At 45.1% G+C, this 16577-nt stretch overlaps 1 protein-coding gene across 1 annotated transcript in view; it reads right to left on the bottom strand.

Moving 5' to 3' along the window:
* Positions 1-16577, bottom strand: part of PAPPA (pappalysin 1) — a 229378-nt gene that overhangs the window by 93706 nt on the left and 119095 nt on the right. Inside the window, exon 10 of the mRNA XM_034793713.1 lies at positions 6981-7174. Within this exon, the coding sequence (XP_034649604.1) occupies positions 6981-7174 (194 nt within the window). The remainder of the gene's footprint in view (positions 1-6980; positions 7175-16577) is intronic.

Raw genomic sequence — 16577 nt, 5'->3', positions numbered from 1 at the left:
CATTGTTCTAACAGGGAATGCAGTCAAGTGATTAGCATTCTACCCTTTTTACTATCTACTCCCTGCTTGCCCATTAAGCTAACTGTCTTTTCCAACCTTCTCCATACAATACAGCCTTTTCATGCCGGACAGCACACATGGAAATCCTACTCCTCGTTCCATTTTACTTTGAACTGTAGATTTCCTCAAAACACCGATCTGAGTTATGCATAGGAGGGATGGTGTCACTATTGAGGGACATCCTTCTAGCTGCCCAGGTGACCCATCTCCAGCATGGCACAGGGGACAGAAGATCAACAATACTAGGTGGCCGGCGATGCCCTTGTTGGACTGCAGCAGATCGATGAAAAAAAAGTTCATCAATAGCAAAAGAGCTGAAAAATCATGTTTTCCCAGAGAGAGGTGATAAGAACAGACCCCCACGAATTTGAACCAACCTTTAAGATTTGAAAATACCAGGATTACGTCTTTCATTTACGAGGGCCTCTGAATTTCCTAGTTCCGGGAAGCAGGACAGTCTAATCCTAGCCAGTGTGGCCCAGTGGACAGGGTACCACTTAGGATTCAGGAGGCCTAGGTTCTACTACTGTGTACCTGCTGGGTGACCTTCAACAAGTGACTTCACTCTCTATGCCTCAATTTCCCCATCTGAAAGCCCCCAGCTCACAGTGGGGCTGCGATGAGGCTAAATTAATTCATATTTGTAAAGCGATTGATGATGCGCTAAGTGCCACTATTAAGCCATGGAGTGGACGTGCCAGAGATCTCTTGGGAAAGACCACTCTTTTGAGATTTCCAGCCCAGTTCGGCACAGTGGAGAGGCCAGCTCCTTGGCAGACTCAAACCTGCTGTCAGTGGCCAACTGAGGACTCCCTTGGCGTGCCGGAAGCACAGGTGGCATATGGCCACTGTAGTAGCTCCTGCATCAGACCTTTCTTGGCTCTGGTGCAGGCGCATGGCTGGTGAAAAAAGGGGTGTGGCCCCAGTGCTACTATGTTAAGTCAGTCTGAGCTGCTGGACTAGCCACATGGCATAAGACAAAGCCTTTAGGCCAGGGACCCAGTTATCTGGTCAGTAGACTCTGGGCCAAGGTCTGGACAAGCATTCTGATTTTGAGGACTTATCTGAACCGAACTCAGGCACTCAGGAGGATCACGACTAGAAATCCATCTACATGAGCAGAGCATAGGCTTGAAAGAGAAATCTACAGTCCTTTTGCAAAAGAAAGCAACTAGGACCCAGCTCATCATTTTCCAGAACCGGCCTCTGCTCACTCATGGTTCCACCACTAATGGTTCCTCTTAGGGTATATCTGCACAGCAATTAATCACCCGCTACTGGCCCAGCTCAGCTGACTTGGGTTGGGCTGTAAAATTGCCGTACAGGTGTTCGGGCTCCCTGGGAGCCTGCGATGGGGGAGAGTCCCAGAGTCCAAGCTTCAGCCTGAGCCCGAACGTCTCCACAGATTTTTAGCTGTGCAGCCCGTGCCCCACGAGCCTGAGTTAGCTGATGTGGGCCAGCCACGGCTGTGCCGTGGGTCTTTTATTCCAGTGTAGACGTACCCTTTGCGGGATTCTGCTGTCAACCAAGAGGCTGGCAGTTCAAAGCTTGGATGTGCTATCAATAACCAAGACATTTGCAAAGCCAATCATCTTATTAAAACTGGGGATTGTTTCTCAATCCAAGCACAAGGGAAATGTCACCGCTGAAGAGCAGGAGCACGTGGCTTCTAATGGGGATGTTCGGACAGGGCCACTCGCAGAGCCAAGAGACAGACACCTTCCCTTGTCTCAAGCAGGTCACCTCAAAGGAAGTGGCAGGTTTCCTCTTTTCCCCAGCCCCATCCAGGATTATTATATTTATTGGCATCGCCAGATCTTCGGGGAATTCTCTTCTGAGCTATATTTATTCGTTGAAATAAAACTATGTGGCAGAAACTTGGGAGTGGATTCTTCATCCTTGTCAATGTCATTACCGTATTTGCTCTACTCCCCCCCGCCCGGTCCCCATTTTGCTGCGCTGTTATTTCCTTTATGCAGGGGGCTCTCTCTCTCTCCTAGTGCACAGAACATCAGCAGGTCAGCGGTTCTGTAATTCTAGAAGGTCTTTTGCAGCAGGTAGAGCGATGTGTTTATTGCGTATGCACATGGGTGTGTGCAAGCGTAAGAACTGAGAGAGAGGGCACAGAAGTAACAACAGAACAAGAATCCCCTTCCGTGACTTCTTACTCCAATGAGAGTCCCTGTTTGGTGACCCTAGGCAGCACAGGGTATATTCATCAGTCTGGGAGCTTAAGAGTCAGAAAGAACCACAGGGTCCCTCTGTGTCCAGCAGACTTAATACAAAATCTCCTTTAGATTAGTTACAACTGAGCCCTGCTTCCTTTCTATCCAGGGGACAACACAGGTACCGGCAGCAAACATAAGCTGAATATTTACACGGTGACTGCTGTAATCAGCTTCTGCACAATTGGGAGGAAATGCAATCAAGGCCTGCTAAGCTATTTAGGGGCTGGCACTGTAGGTCGCCAATGCAAACATCGGCTTCTGGGTCCTGCACGCCATGTTGATGTAAGTGGGATAATCACAAGCAGGGCTCGCTGGAAGTGCAATAGTGAGCTATCCAAAGAGTCTCTTTTTATTCCTTTATTAAAACCACTTAACGGCTCAATGGGAATTAAACCACAAAAGAGTTAGCCATCCACAAGTGGGAGCGATGCCAACCAGAGGTGAGGCGAAATGGCCTCCCAGGCCCCCTGTGGTCACTGCACACACGCGAGCGCTCCATCTGCTTTTCGCTCATAAAACAGTGGATTTCCCTTCAGAAGATCTCCAAGGTAAACAATCCTTCCTGAAACTAGCCTGTTAGTGTTGGTGTGGACTTCCTGTAAAGGATAATAGCAAAGGCAAAGCTGTGCCGAAAGCACAACAACAAAAACAAAACAACAACCCCGAAACACAAGAGCGCGGTTTGATACAACCTGCTCTACAAACAAACCAACCCCTCCTCCAGTGCTAATGGTGCTGTTGGAAAATAAGGGAAACACATGCCCAATGAGAACGCTGACCCAATATGTAGCCTTCTAGCCAAACCTACCTCCTCAAATCCCAATGGAAAGCAATGCGGCCTCCCATTCACACTCTGTCTAGCCCACAGCAGGGTCCCTTCCTTAAAACTCTCCACTGGCGCAGCTTCAATCATGGTGGCAACAGTGGAGGTCCTAGTGTAGACGGGGTGAGCCGACATGTTAACCACTGTGTCCTAGTGTGGGGGTCGGGGGACGCATTCATCCTGCCGTTCCATATTTCTAAAAGGGACCTGGTGAGGTGCCAGCTAAATGGGAAGAGGGGGCTCTCAGGGGCTGCCAATATGGAAAATGGTCTAGCCTTCTCAAAGTAGGTCTCTATGGCACAGTGGTTAAAGAACCAGTGGCCACGCCAGCATTCCCACTTGAGCGTCACCTACAGTGACAGCAAGACGGAATGGTCAGAAACAGGGCTAATGCAGACATGGGGTCCTATCTTCAGCTGCTGGACATCGACTTAGCTCCACTGATGTTAGTGGCGTTTCACCAACCTACACTAGCTCAAGTCCTGTAAAGCATTACACCAGCCTCAGCAACCGCCAGCACAAGAAAAGTTCCAAGGAAATACCACCGGCACAAGGCATGTGCCCCGATACTGATTCTCAAAGCACTTATGGAAAAGAGAAGAGCCTTAAAAACCTACTGAAAGGTTTGTAGGTTGAAGAGTTGCCCAACACTGTGGAGCTTGCCCAAAAACTCCTTGTCCATCAGTGACAGATAACTGGTTGTCCCTGTATCAGAGGATGAGAAACTTAGAAATCATCAGAGGATGAGAACTTAGAAATCAAGAAAATACTGCTTAGGTACAAGTAACTTGGCATTTGTGCAGTGTTTCCAACTGGTCCAATTTGGCTTTAAATGTGACACTATTAGTTCTGAGACTATTTCTTAATCCGCTCTGAACAGTGGCTGCCAGGAAAGTAGAAGTGGCTGGTCTATCGTTTTCGCCTCGGTGGAAAGTGTGACTACTTAAAAGGGGAGGGGAGGTTTGGCCTCTCCATTTTTCAAATTTATACCTGTGTGCCAAGATTGTGTCATTCTTTACAAGCATTTTGTACATTGGATATCCAAAAACAGATTGGATATTGTAGCTTCTCTTTTTTTCTTAGTATTTCAACATTCATCAATCTAGTACTCATGACTAACCCTACAATAACAAAACAAGTGCAATACAGTACTCATGGGTAATCTTAGAATAACAAACAAATGTGTGCAATACAGTTCTCATGAACAACCAACCCTACCATACCAAGCAACTGGGTTCAGTCCATTGCTTGTAAACCAACCCAGAATAGCTAACAAATGTGATCAGGCCAATACTCAGAAGCCACTCTACAATATCAAGTAAAGGCACTGAGCCCAAGACTTATGAATAACATGACAGTAACTAACAAATGTGAGCAACCTACTGCTCGTGAACAACCTCTGACAGAAATAAAGTTGTGGTGAGAAAACAATTTCAAATATCCAAAGATGGGGCGGGGGGGAGAACACCCTAAGTGACTTTAAAAAGAAAGTACTTAAAGTGTTTTTAAAGCACCTTGATAGTGCCATTTTAATTCCTGAAAGCATGGATAGTTAGCAAACAGTGAGCTTGTGTATTTTGTGTATTATCATGTTCCACACTCATTTCAGGGGATTCAGATGGGAAAAGCCAGCACAAATGCCTCTTTATTTTCAAGCCAAAGACTACAACACCATGAAAAACTATAACTGAAAATACACACACACACACACACACACACACACACACACACTCTCTCTCTCTCTCAACTCTGAATAATATTCTGATGGGGAAAGGCATCCCTTCCACCAGTAATCTCAGTAGAAAAAAAAAGTCACAGGCCTGGGTGCTTTGGGCAGATAATGAAGCTGGAGGTATTAGCGCTTCACTGATTGTCACATGCAGTGATTAGAGGGAGGTCTCAGGTTACTTTTCACCCTGACAGGGCTTCTTGTTAAGATGCTGATGGCGTACTGCCTGGTCTAAGTATCAGAGGGGTAGCCATGTAAGTCTGTATCCACAAAAAGAATGAGGAGTCCGGTGGCACCTTAAAGACTAACAGATTTATTTGGGCATAAGCTTTCATGGGTATGATGCATCTTCAGATGCATCTGAAGAAGTGGGCTTTTTACCCATGAAAGCTTATGCCCAAATAAATCTGTTAGTCTTTAAGGTGCCACCGGACTCCTCGTTGCCTGGTCTAAATGTTCCACAGTGATATGAAATGAGCTGTTCTGCAAGTTATGAAGCTGCCTTGGTCATGTGGAAAACAATGGCTCCATAGACATATGTCTTTAGCTTCAGAAGGTCAATGAACTTAATGCACTAGTGCAATGGGAATACAGCCACATACATACAGACTCCATGGTTGTTAACGGGGACACACCCTGGGCCCTTGAGCAACAAAAGTACAAGGGCCTTCCTGTCGAGCTAAAGGAATATCCTTTATCTGGGCGTGTCAGCTCTTATGGGCACTGTGGCCAGCCACAAGGGGAAGACATGATCACATGCATTGAGCCTGTGTGATGCAACAGTGTCCCGTATGTACATTTTTGTAATGAGGCTGTGACAACCTCGTCTCGACTGGGTACAACAAACATGCCTGACTTGTGGCCACACAGCAGGGGTTTTTTCCCCAAAGCACGACCGTATGTCACCTACTTCACTGCCTACCCGTATTTGTATTAGTACACTATGAAAACAGATCTGCTGTCCCATAGTGCCTCAGCCGGGGTAGAGTGCCCGGAGCACATGCACGCCGAGCAGCGCCAGAAGCATATTAGACCATGCATTTTGGAATGTTTTAATGCACAGAGAACGGAGAGGGAGGAGGAGCAGTGGCACCCGTGCACAGCAAAAATAAAAGAACATACCAAAAGGTAACCACAAGGCAACCACGTGCAATCCTAGGCTGCTAGTAAGGGTGACTCTGCCATGGTACTAACTCAATACTAATGGCACTTTGTGTTTTTGGAGTGGACTTTGTCACTAACTGGTTACGGATTCATGTACAATATAAACTGGACCAAGTGGTCCATATACCATTGTTCTCCCTTGCAGGCCTCTTGGAAGTGTTTAGAATGTATAATTCACAGTTAAATCTTTTGCTGTATATGTTGACATTGAACTTCCCTCTACACTGCCCTCCCATGACCCATTCTAGATAACCATGGCTAGTTCTACCAGGGAAAAAGGTAGCGGGGACAGTTTACTTTAGAGAAGAGACAACTCATGACAAAAGTATACAAAGTAATGGGTGGCACAGAGCAGGTCGATCGATCCCCGCTGTTCACCCTTTCTCAGAATACACGAATGAGGGGACATTCAATGACACTGAAAAGTGACAAATTCAAAACTGTTAGAAGAAAATATTCCTCCCTACAACACACAGTTAGCCTTTGGAATTCACTGCCACAAGATAGCATCAAAGCCAAGAGATTCCCAAAAGGATTCAATATCAATACAGATAGCAGGGCTATCCAGCCTTACAAGCAATAGATATGAATAAAAAATGCTTTGGAAGGGATAGAAATGTTCAAGCTTTGGTATATAAGATAACTTTAGCTAATGGGCTTTAGGAGGAAACCTTTCTTGGGGGCAGGTTATCTTATAATTGCCTCTTGCAGAGTTCTTCCTCTGAAGCAGCAGGTACTGGGCCCTTTTAGACAGGATTCAAGAGCAGAGAGACCAGTAGTTTGAGCCAATTCCTACCCGGTCATTAGAGGCAGAATCTAGAGCTCATTCCTGCTTGGCAGACTCATACTGAAGACAGCTAGCATCAATAGCTTTCCTTATCCAAGCTGCAAGTTAACTGGGTGGATCTATGGATGGAAGTTTTGCATGGTTGGACTTAGCTTTATAGCAGGTGAAGAGGGCTTGGGTCTTCCTTACCTGAGTTGCTGCTGGCTGGCCAATGACCACCCAGCCTGGGCACTCCTGGTCACTATGAGAGACTGACACGTTGGAAGCCCACTGGTCCAGGAAGCCTTTGGGGGTATAAACCCCACAGTCTTTGATGCTGGTCATTTGCTCAAACTCCTCACATACACCATCACCGTCATGGAAGTAGCACCTGCTGGGCTCATCTGCAGTGAGAAATCAAAGAGGAGTAATTACTAAGGACTTCCCACACTCATCTGTGTCCCCAGTTGCTTGGATCACAATAGGCCAGGCAAAGGAAGTGGTAATGCATCCCCCGTCCCGGTCCATGTGCAGTAACGGTAGTGGGCATTTAGCAACGCAAGCTCAGATGACTTTAAAAAAGTAGAACAAATAAAGAATGCAGCTCTTCTGCCATATGAAAGTCCCCAAGATACTTCCTAGCCTGTGTTTTCCCTGCATATTTTTACCTGTAGCCATTTTAAAAGAATCTTACTAAAGCATAGTGCTGAGATAGAAAATGCACTTACAGGGCCAAATTCTTAGCTGGCAGAACTTCATTGACTTTGATGGAGTTAAGCCAACAGAGAATTGGGTCCACAATGTTTCCCTTTTTTGTTCTTAAAAGACACTTGCAAAACGACAACAACTGAATTCAGTGATGGTCAATGCTGCCAACGAACAGCCCTAGGGAGAAACTAAAGGCCAAATGTATCTGTTTATTCAGATACAGCGTGGGCAGAGGGAGGGTAAACTTGCCACACACACATACCGCCCCAACCGATGTGACTTCGACTTGACCTGGAAGGATCAGAAGCAAGAGGGGACTTAAATCTCTTTATTCATTTATTCTGTGGCTTCTCTAATGAGACCGCCAACAAAGATGCCCATTAGTGCCAGATTTCTGAGGTTGCATCTGTGACGCTCACCCAGTAGGAACTGAACTGAGCCCAACCCTCTCCTTTTAAACAGACCTCAGACCAGTAATGACTTTCAGTCACTGAAGGCCTCACTGAGAATTAAATCTCTAACCTATCAGTATCCCAGTTTATATCATGTTATCATTGCCAAGCATCCAGTCCCAACATACTGTTGTATATTTGTCTGGTAAAGAAGTTACTGCAAAAATGGTAGGAAACTGGCATGAGCTGCTAGTTGGAATGATGGCAGTGACCCCCCATGAGAATTGTATCAGTAGCATCGGACTTTTCTGGAGATAGGTGTCAGAAAATTCAATAGTCACTCAATTCTGAGTCACTTCCAAAATACTAAATCCCCTGTTTATTTTTCCTCATAGTTTACACAGTGAAATACCATTGCATGAGCCAGAATAAATCGGTTTATTATAATTCAATTATGTAATGAGTTTCTCCTCCCCTCCCCCCACCCGCCCCAACATAAGATTCTAATCCTTTAATATCAGGCCTGGTCAAAAGAGGGGAAGGTAACAAGAAGTCAATGAACACTTGCATTCTGCATTCCCTTGCTCCTGAGATTTGTGGCCAACCTGGAATGGTGCTTAGAGCCACCTAAAGAGGAACTCCACCATTTCATCCCTCTTCATCTCTTTTCCTAGTTATCTTTCTTTCACATATGCACTAACGCTTTCAGACATCTCTCTGAAATGCCTGGGTAACTCTGGTATCAAGTGGCCAAAACTGTGTACAGTCTTCAGAAAATTACATCCCAGATTAAGGGAGGATTTGAACAGATATTTCCAAGAAATATTCAGGTCTGGAAAGATGGTGGTAAATAACCAAAAGTAAAACACCACTTATTCTTTGGAAAAAAGGTTTTATGTTCTCTTATAAAGAGACCGATTTCCTTAAAAAGTGCAAGCAATTAAAGACTGCCAAATTTTTAAAAAATGACTTTCCCTTATGGACAGACACATGGCAAGTACAGACACACTGAGGCAGCTTGCTCACTGACACACACTGACTGAGACACACATTTATTGACAAACACATGTACACGCAAATGCACTCACATATCCCACCGATACTCATACATACACACAACCCCCGTGCAGGGATAGCCCCACTGACAGAGACACTCTCCATCCACACTATCATCCTACACATACACATTTAGACACAATCTCCACAAACAGACTGATTTTTCACTATAGGCACTGGAGTAAGCACAGAATTTATATAACCAATGTTCTCCTTTACTGTTTCCAAATGTTCCCTCCTAATGCGATGATAAATGTAATGGGCCTCTGATAACATCATGTGTTTGGGATAAAAGAATACTCAAGACCTGCTCCAATCAGATGACTTAATTCATATTCACATGGAGAGGAAGCTGCCTTCGAATAACTGTGATCCAGGCCAGTGTGTGATTCTTACAGAGGCTAATTTGTTCCTGATTATGTTTAAGACCCCAATAAATCTGTCTGCTCGGAGTCTGCAAAACCCAAGGGAGGAACAGAATGGAGAGACAGAGATGTCTGAATTAAATGGAGACTGCCCAGATGATTAGCAAACAGCAATGTGGTGTGTGTGTGTGTCCCATCTCCAATTCCAGTCCCAATGAGTCAGTGTGCTCTGCCCTTTATTACCTGTCGGTAACACTGGCCGAATGGCATTACTTATGTGAGCCAATAGAAGATCAGGTGTTCACTCAATGATGTAAGCTTTGAAAAATGAGGGAGGAAAAGTGGTTTTACAACTGCATTTTGCTTTTTAAGGGAATGTGTTCTTGCCACTAGCAAATCATTCTGAAACATTTAAAGATGTCCTTTTATGGGGGGAATAAATACTGGAAAGTTTCCAACCTCGTGGCTTTGAATTTCAAGAGGCCTCCAAAGCTCATCACATGAACACTCTCGCATAGGAATGAATCCCAAGAGGCTGATCTTTCTGAACTTTGTAGATGCAGAAGGGGTGCACGTCAGAATCAAGATGCTAGTCAGTGCCCAAACTAACCATGCGTGGATGACTGAAGGGAAACCATGGAGCCTGATTTTCAGGGGCGCTGAGTAGCTGCAACTCCAGCAACTCCTGTTGCCTTCAGATGGGGCTTTGGGTGCTCAGCACATCTGAGAATCAGAGCCACAGTTTTCATACCGCACCTGGGTAATGTTCTGGGTCAGGTCTTCCTGAGACTTCCCTCACTACTTGTGAAAAACTATGAGCTTGACTCCGTGGCGCGCATCAGGCATAACTCCACTCAGTCAATGGAATTATATGGACTCAGAATCAGAAAGAGGAGAAGAGGCCCCTATATTTCACAATGGTCAGGACAATACTAGGTACTCTAAGCAGTAACAAATACATCCATGCTTTCTTTTCCCCATCCTTATCAGCCCCAAATGTCCCCTTCAGCACGGTTCCTGTCCATTCATACGTCCACTCCTCTCGGGCAATTTTATTGCATTCTAAAATAAAGGACTCTTCAACACTGCTCTTGTCGGTCATTCTGAGAAATCTGGCAAGGGCCTTGGTTGGCCAGAATGTACTGGCAAAGCGTGAAAGACTTTACCCAGCTCCAACCACCAAATCCGATTATGCCAGGGACTTCCATTCCTAGTGGAATAGGACAGCAGTTCTTTGTAAGACCCATGGCAAAGTTTCACCAACTTTGGAAGCAATGTTTCCAAAGCCAGAAGGGTGGCAAAGACTGGATGTGTGCAAAGTAAGGCAGGGAAGGAAGCAGGAAGTAGCACTGAATGCAATCACATTTGGCCAAGCAATAATCTCTTCTCCTGAGAGACATCTGTGATGATAACCTGGTGTTTTTTTAATTGATATTTCTTTCCCAACAGCCTGTTTCAGCCTCCGGTCTACTCTGCGAGGCACCAGTCAAGATCAAGGCCAATTGTGCTACACCTATATACACAACTGTGAGGGCATGGTCTCCAGTTGCATGACCTGACCTACAACGAGCTCCATGTGCACACTGTGAAACTCATCACTGGATCAGGACTAAGCCAAAACACAATTTATGAAGAATCTAAAAGCATGGGCCTTTAGGATAGTCAACACTTCCCCCTGAATTATTTGCAGTGGACTCTTCTTTTCATTTTATTTATCAGGCACCAAATTAGGTGGAAGGCAGAAGGCACTTGGATAGGAGCTACTGCTCTTACCAGGCCCTGTTGTGCACTCCATCACTGTACAAACCAGGCCAGGGTTTAAGGAGACCACGTGTGGTGGCGGTAAGCAGCACCCACTATAGAATCATAGAACGTCAGGGTTGGAAGGGACCTCGGGACATCATCTAGTCCAACCCCCTGCTCAAAGGAGGACCAATCCCCAGACAGATTTTTACCCCAGTTCCCTAAATGGCCCCCTCAAGGATTGAACTCACAACCCTGGGTTTAAGCAGGCCAATGCTCAAACCAGTGATCTACCCCCCCCCCCCCCCTTCCCTATGTTTAACTGCTTGAGCTTCACGGAGAAACTAGACTCTAACTGTGTCTAGTAGCCTCAACAAAAAATCCCCTTTATTTTACTTACATCTGAGTCTGATCTCCTCCCTAACACAAGGAATACTGCAGGTTCCATCTGCCATTTCCTGACATTCCCTTTCGCTGGATAGGACCCAGATTCCTTTGTCCAGTAGGGTTCATCTCACCTCCTGGTACCAGTTGCACGGATAACGACAGTTTTGCCTTTGTGCTTCTCTCTATTGCTGGTTGCTTGCTCCTTGTACTGTGTTAACTAACGGAGTTGCTTTTCAGTTGGAAGTTGTGTCTAATTTTAACCGCTCAGCCTGGAAGGGGTCCTGAAGCGGCGCAGCAAGAGTGACATAAAATAATTAATACCGATGCCAAAATCAAATAAAATTCTGGAACAGCAAAACGGCTGCAGGGGCAGCAGTTGGGAATGGGAGATGGAATCTCTCTGGAGGTTTTGATACAGATGCCCAAAGACCCTGAGCTGAACTCTGAAAGAAACCAAAGTAAGAACCCAGGCAATCCAAGTTCCCTTCCCCCTACACAACCATCAGTGCAGGCCCTGGAATTTTTAAGCCAGACCTTGCCCCTTTTTCTATCTGCTTTGTGCTGTTGGCAGGAGGAAAACTCCAGCTTAGCCAGCTAATAGGTTTGCCCCGGAACAGGACAGTCTCTGAATGGCACATGCGAGCTCTCTGCTAAGCTCTGTGGACCCTCGTGTAGGGGATATGGCTGAAGAAAGAGGTATGGCAAGACCACTGCTGCTTTCCAGTGAGTCCCAGCTTTAACCAGACTTAGCAACCCACAGCAGCCTGGAGTCTCGTCTCCATCGTTCAGGGGCTAACGTGTTGGGGTGAGGATGGAAAGCCATCTTTAGCATGGCTCCCCAAGCACAGCTCCCAACAGCAGAAAATTCAGCTCTCAGCATCCAGTGTTCCCATTTCTCACTGGGTTCGGAGGTAAGGGAAAGTACAAAGCAAGGCAGGTAGTAAAGAAACCTTCTCGGAAGCTGCTAACGTGGCTAATATTGTAGTTCACGGAAGGACCGTGGTTACCTGTTCAGGGAGAGGCTAGAGCTTTAATCCAGTGAAACTGATTAAGTTTGGGACACATCAGGAAGCAGACAGGCAGGATACAGACTTATCTGTGATGGGCAGCCTTCCACATTGTGGGAAAAAAATAAGATCTACCCAATTCACGGCACAGAGCACATCCTCAGACGAGGCCTTTAATGTCCAAGCAGAATGGTCAAAGTGCTGGGGACAGACACCCAGTGCAGCTTCCTGTTTTCAGCTCAGAATACAGTGATTGGCACCAGAATAGTCTTCTTTTGTACATTAACTACTATTTTTTTTAAAAGTCCGGACTAAAAAGAAGTATTTTTAAGCTCAGCTGTTTATTTAGGGACAGTTCCAACTACAACAAGCCTCATGCCTCATAGCTATTCCTCCCCAAAAAAAAAAAAAAAGGGACAAAAATGCACACACATTGTCTCAGAGTAACAGATTCTTGGAACAGAGTGGGCATTAAATCTTAACCCCTAAAGGTCTGTTTGACCCTCCCCCGGAGGTGCAGGGAGATGGCAATCGGCATACAGGTTTTCCCAATCACCAGAGGAAACGTTCAGACCTATTAAGGCCAAATCACAGTCTCTCCAAAATCAGTGGGGAAAAAACAAACAAAACCCATTGCCCTCCATAAAGCCAGGATTGGACCCACTAGTTAATAATCTGCACTAGATTATTTAATCTACTACATTTAATCTGCAGATCTGGCTAAAGAACTCGCATTAACAGATGAGAAGTATTTGTCCAGAGGCTCCCATATCAAAACAAGAAGTGGCTCCACTGGCTATCCTTTGAAGGTGGGCACTGGAGGCTAGATTCTGCACCATTCAAATCAATGGGAGTTTTGCCATTGACTTCAGTGGGAACAGGATCAAGTCATCAGGGAGGAGGGGTCGCATGGCCTGAAATCCAGGATGTCTGTCATTCATTTTGACCAAATAGGGGGATAGTTAAATTTCTTCTTTCAATACAAAGTCTCAGATGAATTTTCCTTTTTGTAGGTTTTAACTGAAGAGAGGAAAAATCATTGAATAGGACACATGGAAACTGCACTGAATAAAGTCATATCTCAGTAACTTGTGAAATTTTTCATCAACAAAATAAAACAGGTAGATAGACATTCTTGGAAATGAAGTAAATGTGGCTGTCACACTCTACTGGGGAATATTCAGAGGCTTGGAGGAAGGTGACAATCATCTTGGAGTGTCTTCTGAACTGAAAGGGCCAACACAAGGAGTGTGTAGTATTACCCTTTGATCATTCAGCTACTTCCCATAAAACTCAGCTTGCCATCCTCTGACCAAGGTGACTAGGATCTTCAGTACGATTTAGTGGACTGAGCGCAACATAGTAACTATGTAATTCATCTGTATGTCACAGACTGCAGATAAAATTACAATTCACCTGCAGTGAGTGGGACTAAAATCTTGATACTTCACCTCCAAAAACCCAAACCTCTGTCATTTGAGCTAGAAGAGATTTTCCATAGCAAGCCAGCAGTAGTAAGTTATTTCGCTTTTCTGTAAACCAACTACCCACATACTCCTGAGTTCTAATCCTGCTTCCACCTCTAACTCTCTATATCCTTGGGCAAGTCATTGAAACTCTTTGTGCCTCTATCCGCCCACGGCAATGGAGCTGATGATACACCATTACTTCAGAGAGGACTAGTGCAGATTCATTAACTGGTTTTTGGAGATCACACTGAAAAGCTAGTTGGGTTTCCGATGGAAGTGGGTGATAGCCACAGGGGAAGGAGATGTTTTGAACATGAACAGAGTTATCAGTGTGGACCTTACAGAAGCTTGCCAGTTTGCTTTAGAGGCAGGGAAGAAAACTTTGAGAAAAACCAAGTGGCATCACTAAAAGAAAGTCAAACCACTGGTCTGCAGGCTAAAAACTGCCCTGTTAATGATGACGGCCCCTGAAAATGGACACTGGTATTATTGCTAACTTGCCAAATGAGTAATTACACATCTTGGAACGTGCAGCCACATGTTCCCAAGGGTTCCAGGCACTGGTGAGCTCCACAGTATTTGCTGGAAGCTGAATATTGGCGTTTGTGTGAATTTTGGCCGAATAGCTCCAGTTAGCAAATTCATTTCCATTTACTATGAGGTTCTACTACAGACTCACATTAGTTTGTTAGCAGCAATACTCATTCCCCAAGGCACTTGGTCCACATTTTGGCCTTAGGACACCACTGCTCTTATATAGCCTGATCCAGTGAGGTATTGAGCACGTCCTGGGAGGGGCTGAGTGCCCTCCACTCCATTGGTGCACTCAGCCCCTGGCTGGATTTGTAAAGACCTTTTTACTGTTCTCCAAAGAAAAAAAGCACCATTAGCTGTTGTGCAGAGATGTGGAGTCAGCTGTCAAAACCACATGTTCCTGTGCAGGAGTGGGTGTGTGGGTGGTGGTGGGGAGGATGGGACCTCAGTCTACTCTAAAAGCATGCCCACAATGAATATGGATCGTCATCCATCAATTTATTTTAAGCACATTACTTCTCTGTCCAAAAAAAAAAAAAAAAAAGACATATAAAATTAGGTTTGTGTCATTCACTTAACATTGCATTTTCCCTAGAGGATCATGCTCCAAATAGAGATAGCAAACTCATGAATATTAATTATTTCCCTGAATGCAATGCAGTCTCCAGACAATGAGACTGGGGAGAATGCTACACCTAATGTATGGAAAATTGGCGAGGTAAAGGACGGATCCTCCACAAAGGGAAGTTTCCAACTGGAAGGAGAGGCTTTTCCAAACAGGGAAAGACAGACCAGGGCGATAGAGGTAGAACGATGAAGTCGATGCCAAAGCATAAGCTGAAAAGCAGCGGTATTAAAGCGACATCAACTTAAAAAACATACTTCTCTCTCTGAACGTTTTTCACCTACTGTTGTGCCAAGCAGACCCGAAAATGATTAACTGAAAGAGATTGGAGCCAAAAATCATCCTCTTTGTTTTCCTGGAGTTTGTTTCCTTTTTGGCATTTGACAGCACGAGGCCCTGATCCAGCAGATGGGTAATGAGGATTTCAATGGGACTGATCATGTGCTCCAAGTTACGGTCACACTTCAAAGCTTTGCTGGCCTTGGTGTGCAGTCAGTTTCCCCACTTGTTTACGTGGGCCTTTCTCACCATGATGTGAGGGGGAAGTTAATTAATAAACAAGAATAATAGGAAATGTAATTGTAGTAACCCACAAATTGCCAGGCAGACTCAGGGGTAGATGCAGGACCTGAAACTCCTTTAAGGACATTTTTAAACGTGTCTTTCAGCCTTTACTATGCTCCTGTCATAATATCTTCTCACGGGTTTCTTTGATATGTTTTGGTGCCTTTTCTGATATATCCTTCTCCTTCTTCAGAATGGTAGGAGGATGAGTCTCCCACCACTGCAGGCCTTTACTCGTGCAAGTAAGGACCAGTTGGATAAGTAAAGTTTTATTAAAAGATGCTCATGGAGACTCTCATCTTCAGGCAATTGGTTTGAACCTGGCTCTGGTCCCCAGTGATCCCAAATCACTTCCATGCCATGAGACCTCACTGTCAATGGAAAATGAATCAGGGATCTCCATCCAACTACAGGACAGGTGTGTGTGTGTGTGTGTGTGTGTGTGTGTGTGTGTGTGTGTGTGTGTGTGTGTGTGTGTGTGTGTGTGTGTGAGAGAGAGAGAGAATGTGTCTCGCAATGGGGCAAAGCTCTGATTTGCTTTTCTCCTGCAATATGTTGTTAACAGGAGAGGTGAAACTTTCATCCACGGACCAAATTCCAAACTCTGTGGGGAAAGAACAAGGGCTCCATGAGCAAAAATCCACTAAACAGAAACTGGTGGATGTGAGCATAGAGAATAAACTTGCGGATGGAGAAGGGCTAATGACATTGCAAAGTCCCATTTAAAAGGAAGCACTGCCAGATGCTTTAATTAATTTATTTATTTATTCCACTGTCGCTCTTAAGTTTGGTGTGAGAGCATCTTGCAAGAACTAAAAGCTATTAATCTTATCTGTTTTCTTTTCTCGGCTTTGTGTTCTGAGAAGGCCAGGGCAGCCTGACAGTAAAGACCACACAGCTTTCTCCCCCGCCTCTCTCCTTGGTTCACCCCACCCCTCCCATGGCAAAGCAGATTGA

This window comes from Trachemys scripta, chromosome 17, assembly GCF_013100865.1.
Source record: "Trachemys scripta elegans isolate TJP31775 chromosome 17, CAS_Tse_1.0, whole genome shotgun sequence".
Classification (NCBI taxonomy): domain Eukaryota; kingdom Metazoa; phylum Chordata; order Testudines; family Emydidae; genus Trachemys; species Trachemys scripta.
The sequence above is the reverse complement of the archived record's forward strand: the minus strand, read 5'-3'. Positions and strand labels throughout refer to the sequence as shown.